The 9,342-nt window shown below is 41.7% G+C and overlaps 1 protein-coding gene across 1 annotated transcript in view; it reads right to left on the bottom strand.

Moving 5' to 3' along the window:
* The window catches only part of LOC101861980, a 15,902-nt gene extending 8,167 nt beyond the window's left edge, over positions 1-7,735 (bottom strand). The window contains exons 1-5 of the mRNA XM_005106583.2: positions 7,117-7,735; positions 5,642-5,836; positions 3,312-4,477; positions 2,373-2,674; positions 1,468-1,615 (exon numbers count right to left, since the gene is read on the bottom strand). Of these exons, the coding sequence (XP_005106640.1) occupies positions 1,468-1,615; positions 2,373-2,674; positions 3,312-4,477; positions 5,642-5,836; positions 7,117-7,456 (2,151 nt within the window). The 5' untranslated portion in view covers positions 7,457-7,735. The remainder of the gene's footprint in view (positions 1-1,467; positions 1,616-2,372; positions 2,675-3,311; positions 4,478-5,641; positions 5,837-7,116) is intronic.
* Between the last annotated feature and the right edge of the window lie 1,607 nt (positions 7,736-9,342).

Here is a 9,342-nt window from a genome sequence, read left to right on the forward strand (position 1 = left end):
ACACACACACACGCACACGCACACGCACACACACACACACACACACACACACACACACACACACATACATACACAAACACAACTGCTTTAGGGGTTCTTGTGCAGCTTTAACCTGAGCAGTTGTGAACCTCTACTGCACAGTGGACACTCACATTAAAAGTGGTATTGTAATGCAATGGCTTATTTTTATCGGGTGTTTTATACCGACACAAAGGGGTCAACGCCAACAATTTTATAAATTTGGAAGCTAAAATTAATGAAAATCCGGCTCTTTTTTTCTTGGGAATACTGGATGCTAACTTCGATTATATTCGGAACTCAGAAAAGTGTGTTATTTCGTCTAAAAAGTGACGCAAGGTCGACACCAACAGTATTGTATATAAACTCTTAGCGTACGAGTGGCTATTCTTCCTTTGCACGCAACCAACTTTGTCATCTAAGTTTTCAACATCGCAAACTTCCCTTTAACTCTGCTCTTATTGAACCTATTTACGTGTGCATAAAAATAACACCAAACTTTGTAGAAGTGAATGATTAAAGTAGCAAACATAGAGTCGTTTGATTATATATTTTTGTCTTGGCTCATTGTTATCAAACTGACGACATATGATAAATTATAGGAATTGGTGCGCGTTTCAGAGTTTGGTATTACGTATATTATAGTTATAGTTATTGTAACATGTTAGCTTAATTAATAATGATTTGTTAGACTGCAATAAAGATTTTCTTTCCAGGTGGGAAGTCCAAAATTCTTTACTTTAAAATAAATGTTCAATGCCGCACATATATCATAAACATGCAATGAGCATGTTGATAATAATCTTAGCGATTACAATCAAGGCTTTAGAGATCGACATGTACTGACATCGATGGCGACAGAACTGTACATATTCATGGAATACAGCTTTTGTCAAGGAGCTGAAAGCAAATATGATGGTGGTAGTGAGTGCTGTTATGAGGTGTTGTTTATGTAAATAATTATAGAGAAGACATGCGTTCATACACTGTCAGCCTGTTGTTTTGGATGTTAACAACTACATGTATCTTCTTCAGAGCGACTGGGACACACTCTACCCCGTTCCCTACTTGGAACCATCTTTAATGTCACCGAAAAGTTCCGAAATGGTGGGCACAGTCTCTGCTAAGGTGACCGTGTTAGTGTTAACCAATTCTATCTGGCCAAGAAAAGTGGAGGAAGGACCTGAGTGGGTAAGTTTGATTATAGATAAGACGGATTTGGTGAGGTAAGGTAGATCTTTATGACGACTGTGATCAAACGAGTGAAGCTTTAAGCCAGCTGAACAGGCACATCGTATACTAAGAGTCAAGTGGGTGGACTTCGGGATGGATTTTGGGAAGAGTAGAGAACAGCTATTATAAAGGATCGTCTGCGAAGATCCCAACCTTGTAGACAAACAGACAAATGGACAATAAATAAGCAAACAGTAACTTTTAAGTCTGTATTACCCAAAGGAGTCTGATGAAAGGTGTTACGGTAACCCCCAGAGGTATGCTGATGGCCAGAAGTAGTGCGGAGGTCCCACCCACCACCACAACAGGCCCCATCTGGCGCGCAGACAAGACTTCACTGCATCTGGTAGGTGTCATGGTATCCCTTCGAATTTCGAAAGGTGGAGAAGGGGGAGGGGGAGTGGGAGGAAAATGTCTTTGACAACGGTTAATTCTACTTGGAAAGTGCAAAATAATACGATAGATATATTAGGCCACAATGCCACTGGGCCGGTACCCTTTGATGATAAAAATTATTACAAACCCCCCCCCCCCAAATGCTTTTCACCGACGACGGGTCATTATACCGTATAAAGCATACGCATTATCTGCCATTCGTTGCTAATACCCCCTCCCCGCCCGAAAAAGACAAGCAAAAATCCTACAAAACAAAAACGAACTCATAATAAACAACAAAAGAAACCAAGTAAACAAACAAATAAAGAAAAAAAACCCAGACAAACATCTATTCACCCTCCCCCCACCCCCGACTCCCCCCCCCCATTTGAAAGAGCTACCCCCCCCAAAAAAACAAAGACAAAAAACAGCAGGAAAAGACAACAAAGAAAATAACGCGCAAGAAAAGACAAGAAAGAAAAGGAAAAACAAAACCCAGCTTAACAAACAATAAAATGAAGCAAACGAAACAACATTCCTCCCCCCCCCTACACACCTCAACAACAAACAGAAACACAAATCTGCTACCCCTTCTCTCCTCCCCCTACCCCCGAAAACCCCCCCCCCACAGGCCTTTGAATGATCAACTCTGAGAATACACACAAGAAAATGTTAATCGAAACCTGTACTATGGGAAGAGTACAGAAGACCACCTTTCCGGATTACACAATTAATGACTACGGTACCTTTTCTTTACTGCTGTGTCACTAGCAAAGGATTTTTGGAGACACGGCAAGATGGGCGCCGCGGGTTCTCCTTGGCCTGCATGCTGTACGCCACTCATCACACAAAGGTCACACGTTGACGCCGTCTGGACTTGTTGGTCACCCCGGCCAGAGCCGAGACTGTTTGAGAACTTTCGCTCCTCAGAATGTGACCCGCCACACCCGTGCAAGCTAGGCTGAGGCAGCGAGGGGCCGGCGAGGTCAAGGTACTCTTGACCGTTCATTTTGTACACAGCGTTAAGATTGAAATCCAAGGGAATCATCTGTGTGAAGAATTGTTTAAAGAGTAGATCTAGATGACTTTTATGTCCTCGTCGATACAATTTAGATAGTTCAGGTACAGGCTCCAACCGTGCCAGTCAAGGCCAACCCAGTATGAGAGGGACACAACATCCCAACAGTAAAACAACAATAAGACCGAGATACTCGATAAAAATTCCTCTGCATAGAAAACATGGGAAAGCGCTTAACTGCTACACTATAGACGACAGTCTTGCGTGGAGTCAGAGTAAAAATTCGACATGGAATATAATAAGCACCTACGACATTGAATCAGAACCTTGAAGCTAGTTGTAGGACTGAGATTGGGTGTCAACTTAAAGGGATGTTTTAGTTCCGACGATCCAGATTAAAGCTTTAGTACGGAAAGGTACATGCAGTTAAGAGCAATATTTTACATGGCATATTAAATCAGTTGAGCTCATAGACCTAGTGATTTTATGGCATTGATCTAGGTCTATTGGTAGTCAAAGAACTTTTATGTGTTCAGCTGAAAAAAAATCTCTAATTCTAAAACAAGCATTTCACATTAATTAACGGGAACTAACAGTAGCGAAATTTAAAAAATCGAAATAGTTATTTCATTATTACCAGTAATAAAAGACACACATCTACGTTTACCTTCGCCATCGATGACGACTGCTGCCTTCCACAAGCGTGAGAAGAAGGGAAGACGAACACGGGAGCTTTGTGTGACTGCATGTCAGTTGGGTTCCTCTTGTATGTGATCCTAGGTCGATGTACGAATGGATTCCCAAAGCTTGCCCGTGGACTCCGACGTTCCTGTTCGCTCCGGCTGTTCATGTCTTGGCCGCTCATTATTTTGGAACTAAAGTTGCAACCTCTGTGTGTGGTCTGGATATCTTTCCTTTCACATGTCTCGTCCATTTCGTGTGACGTGATCGTTTGAGGACGGCGTTTGCCAACTGAGTTTCTGTCAGCAGGGAAATTTACATCCCATGCAGCCTGGCTTTGGAGGTGTTTCGGTGAATTTGGAAAATAATGCCCCATTGTTCTATTGTCGACCTTTTCTTTCTGATTGCCATTGCCCTTGTTCGTCACTTGGCAGTTGCTCAGAAGAATATGGTCATTAAGGTTTTCATCACTAACATTACAGTGCAGCATATTCAATTGGGAGTCCACCTCATAGTCCCCCGTGGGCACGCTCCTCCCTGCAGCTATATCTTGGAATAGTTTGCTAGGGTGGATAAGCCTTTGGTTGAAGTAGGCGGCAGCGGTGAAACTTTCTGTAAAATGTTGGTTTTGGATAGAAGGCATATCTCCTACTTGATGTACAGTAGACGTGTTACTGTCATAGTTCCTATCCCTTTGAGATTTAAGGTCTTCGAATGTAGAATTCAATACGACTAAAGAATCCGCAAGTTGATGTGTATTTGGCTTGGGAAAAGTGTTTTCAGTTTCAGTTAAAACCATACTCTTTTCAGTAGAATGCTGTATCATGTCTTGAGATGTGTTAGTTAAATGATTTTCCCCTTCCCCTTGGGCATAAAGTTGTTTCAATGCGTTGTGATTTTCGATGTGAATGTCTACAATTTCATCTCTCTTCGCACACTCCCTGATGAATCTTTCCCATGAGTTCTTGCTCTCCAACTCATTATTCGTCCGCAGAAAACTGCAAGAACCATAAGAAACCGTTTCGTCAACTTTGGGTAGTCCAAAACCAGTCGTGTGGCTTGTCTTATCTCCGCTTTCTTCCAGATTCCAACCATTGGGGTCTCGATCTACGCCTGAATGAGTTCTCATCACGTGTATCTCAGAATCACACTCTGAAACAGGAAGTGAAAGCGTTCTAGCGGTCCATAATTTCTTTGGTGTCACCACAATATATACTCTTCTCGGTGGTGCAGATGATTTATAATAATTATGTTCTTGTCTAGTCTCTTTTTTAAATATTTTTTAAAACATGAAAATGGCAGTAAGTAAATCAGGTAATAGAATGTAACCCACTCTGTAGTAGTCACCAAGTGCGGCCGGTTGGTTTCTGTGACATATTATGATCATGGTAAAGTACCTTTCAAAAGTATCAAGCGTCCAACACACCGGCGTTTTTGGTGTAGCGGCTCCGTGCCCCCCTGTAGCACGCAGAAGATGTGCGTTCTAATCCAATGTGGGGATAATTTTTGTCAAGTATCTCCGTCTTTCTGCTGGGACGTTATTTCTCCTCAGCCTTGGCTGACCTTGACATTTAGGGTCGAAGCAGCCTGCATTCTACATAATCTAAACTGTGCCGATGGGGCGTAACATATCACAGTCATAAGAGTCCAACATGGTGGAGCCCGTGGTCAGCTTGGCAGTCTTAATTAAGATTGCACGTCCGCGCCGAGAACGGGCAGAACAAGGGGGTAACATGTTAAGCAAACTGGCATCATGCGACAGATCAAAGTGCCAAGCTCAGTCCAAACCTCATCCAGTCTCAGCTGAATTCCTTATTAAAATAAGCCACAGATAGTTTAGCTTTAAAAAACATGTTGAAGACAGGTCGTTTTCCAAACACATGTAACTTTGCGGTATATTCAACAAATTTTTCCACTCAGCTGGCTGAACTGAGAAATTAAAACATGGATGAGGACTGCTCAGCTTGTAGACGGGTATGTCTACAACTTTTGAGCAGGAAAAGAAAAGGTAGCGAGGTAGTAGAATGTCCGAAGATAAATAATTCAAATGTTTGTTTTGTTTTGTTTTAGTAAGAGTTTTACGGCGCTCGCAACTGCATACGGTCATAAGAGCGCGCCTACACATGTTTGAGATAGAAAATCATGATATCAGGTTTACTTCATTAGAATGTCATGCTTACAGCTCAATTTTACATTCCTTTTAAACTGATGTAAATTTCAAATCTATAAACAGAAGATTGAATCAAACAAAAATCTTTCAACCTTTATGAAAGAGGGGGAAAGTTGGATACGTTTTGCTTAAAAAATGATACTCACCTGGTTTGTTTTTCATGGAGTCCACGATCTGAAGAAGTTGAGTGAGAATGCTTTCTTCCTGCAAAATGCCCACAATTTCCCCCAAGACGCCATTGTGATCCCCAGTCGTTCCCGCCCGGCCCGTCTCGTTGCCAAGACTTCTTCTTTCCCGAGGACAGTGCGGGTTCTCAGTCTGAAAGCTGCTGGCTGACTGCTCTGATAAAAACACCATGCCCAGTTCCAATAAAACATTGTGAGGTTAGAACTGAAGAAAAGGATGCACCTATGTTCGTCATAAATGCCACAAAAGCGCCCCCGTTAATCAAGGGCTTCCAACAACTAACGGGTGAGAAAGTAGCTTTTCAAAACGTTTTTTAATAAGTAAAGAGGAGTACACAGTAGAAGCAAGAACTTTTTAAGATTAAAAGACAAAACAATCAAAAAGCCACAGCACAATGTTGATTAATGAAATTGAAGAAAACGTACTACCACCATTTACTTTCAGGTTTGGTTTGAGTAAGGAGAAGCACATAAACAAGGCAAAGGTCATTTAGTGCTCTGGAAAAGCAAGAATGATAGATAGACAAAAAAGCAAAGGGAGAAAATAGAAGAAGGACTTACCAGTATCGCTTTCTGACTACACACATTAACTGTCGATTAATACATAATAATACACCCTCTTTCTTTCGCTCTCTCTCTTCCCCAAAATCCTGCACACACACACACCGAACTATGAACTCATCGGTCCTGACTATTGCACTTTTTCAGCTCTGTGCCTGAATTCACAAGACAGACTGATGCCCGTACTCGGCTTTATGTGGTCAAATTTTTTGGGGCCGTAAGCCCGTCTTTCGTTCTTCGAATCTTTATTTGTGCTGTCACAACACAATTATGTCTTACACCCTCGGGGTACTCGGTCAAGATGCCGCATTTTCCTTGTTCCCAAGGACCGGGATCTTAAGGGGAGACTACTTTAGCAGCAGCAGCAGCAGCAGCAGCAGCAACAGCAGCAGAAGCAGCAGCAGCAGTAGTAGCAGTAGTAGTAGTAGTAGTAGTAGTAGTAGTAGTAGTAGTAGTAGTAGTAGTAGAAGTAGTAGTAGTAGTAGTAGTAGTAGTAGTAGTAGTAGTAGCAGCAGCAACCCTTTTCAGCTATTCACGACAAAAGTAAATTTAGACAATATTGGTCTACTTTTTTAAATTTCATGTGACTATGTAATGGCGGACACGTGTCCAATTAGGAAAATGAGCGTTACACAATGCTGTTTTTTCCCGATACTTTGGTAGAATAATGCAAAATACGATTTGAAGAAAGAATATTGTTCTTCCAAACTACTTCAGAAATTTCAAGTACGGGTTAATTGAATCTGGCCAGTGCGTTAGGGAATGTGTTCATTTGTTTAAAAAATATAAGTCTTTATGATAGAGTATTTGAAATCTTTTAGACAGCTCTTTCCCTTACGAAATGGGATAATTATATTGTCCAAAAGTATGCTCACCATACTGTTCGCCAATTCTCAAAGCAAGGACCACCCTGGAAGTGAGTCTCCGACGCAGTAAGGCGAGAGCGTGAGCGGAGGGACAGAGCTGAGGGCGGTTGGTAGTCCGCTGGCCTGTGCCCGGGCTTGTCCCGGTTTTGTCTGGGACTTTCAGAGAAGCGAGCGACGTCGGACATTGCCCCAGGAGCAACTTGACGGCTGTATCCCAGTGGCAAGGTCGCCATAGACGTGGCTTACAGTTACAGTTCTGAGAAACTATGGCTTTGACTGTGACAGCATGTGGGGCATACACATACGCTTTGTTGAGTTTGTTGTGGGCTCTCTTCAAGTCATCATACATGTTTACCTGTTTTACTGTTTATATATTTTTTTACACTGCTTGTATAGATTCTCAGGAAGTTTATACCGATTTCACGACTTTGAAAGTGCCAAAAACTCTGTTCTTTTAAAGTGTTGTTTCGGGTTGATAAGCTATGTGAAGAAGTAGCAGGACTCTTTAAGGCTACACTGTGCACAACGTAGCTGGCCCACTGTTGACGCCATGAGTCAAAGGGACCAAAGCTGTATGAAACAGGTTGAGACCAAGACCAAATAGGCCTAGAGAATGAACGCCAAGTCACTGTTGATAGCATAACTAGGGAAGTGCGTCACACTCGGATTAATCTACGCCAAATCTACGAATCAAACATGACTTCCAATGGCCTTTGAAACCTTCTAGCCTAACATGTATTCCACGCTGTAAAAGAATATATAACATGAAGTGACGAGTCCAGTACAAAGGGACCTCTTCTAATTTGATATTTCCCGGTACATTAACACCAGAACAAGAGACAGAAACTATTTTTGTGACATTGTCTATGGTTCGATTCCCACGGGTGCAACTTTTCACACCAAATAATTCTTGTCGTTGCGGGAAACTATTTATTAATTTTAATACGCGTCGACTGAAACAATGATGAAATGTGGTTTTGTAAGTGTAGGCCCAAACCAAAGAGGTTAAGATCGTATTGGTCTAGAGTCTATCAAAGATCCTTTACTACAAGATAATTCACTCACCTCTTTGATTTTGAGCAACTAAAATAGACTTTACAATATTGCCGGTGGCGCGACCTGAAAATTAGCAAGTGATTTTGATGAACAGGAGATATATAAGGGTGACCTGGTTGCTTCACTTTTGTTGCGGTTTAGTGCAGCGACATTTTCACTGTTGAATTTTATTTTGAACCTTGGATAAATGTAGGAAGAAGTGGAAAAGTTGTGGGCCTAAAAAAATTATTCATAACAATGTTTTAATCGACGCCACTGCTCACTGCTCATTCATATCGCTAGAGTGGCAAAAATGAACCGTATGTCGAAGGACTACGTGTTAATCACATTCAACGACAGTTGGTCAGAAGGTCACAAGGTTTCTAGACTGCATCTGTTCGACACCTAGATCTAGCCTATCCTTATTTAATTTAAACTAAACGAATTCAATGGAGATTTGTGAGCACAGTGCGTCTGCAGTACACGAAAAGCTACTAAAACCGCAAAGTAACACTGATACAAGTACACGTGAACTGAAGAGCAACTGTTCCAAATTGTTGTCTATTGCAGCGCCTCGTCTTAGAGGGAAAGAGAAATCCTTTCAACTTTCAATTAACGGTAAATGGGCCATCATGCTGTGTTTGATACGGACTCAGCTTGGCGAACAGATGACCACGGGACAGAATTACAACAATAAGATTGATCTCATCATCATCATCATCATCATCATCATCATCATCATCATCATCATCATCATCATTGTTTGATAAGCAGAGTAGGAGGGAGAGTCTTGTTTGAATTTCAGACAAAACAACATAACAATATAAAATATTAATAATTTGTTTAATAGCTCAACGTTTCGCCTCGTGGGCTTCCTCAGGAGCAACTGAGAGAAAAACTATACGAGCGCTGTATACTAGCAGGGAAATGGGCCTAACGAAGAGGGTCTTAGGATTACGTGTGGTTACAGGCTAGACAGAAGTGACTAAGTGGGTGCTAGGCCAAGGGGCTAATTATAAAGAAATTGATGCTAGTCTAGCAAGAATATCAATTTTATCTCTACGAGAGACTGAGCGGAAGTTAATTGTGTGAACGTGTGATGAAAGAGGGAAATGTTGGGGTGTAGTTTATAGAGGCATCCCAGTTGGAGACAAAAGGCGGGAGACAGAAGAAGGGTGTGTGTGTGTGTGTGTGTGTGTG

This window comes from Aplysia californica, unplaced genomic scaffold (assembly GCF_000002075.1).
Source record: "Aplysia californica isolate F4 #8 unplaced genomic scaffold, AplCal3.0 scaffold00544, whole genome shotgun sequence".
Taxonomy (NCBI): domain Eukaryota; kingdom Metazoa; phylum Mollusca; class Gastropoda; order Aplysiida; family Aplysiidae; genus Aplysia; species Aplysia californica.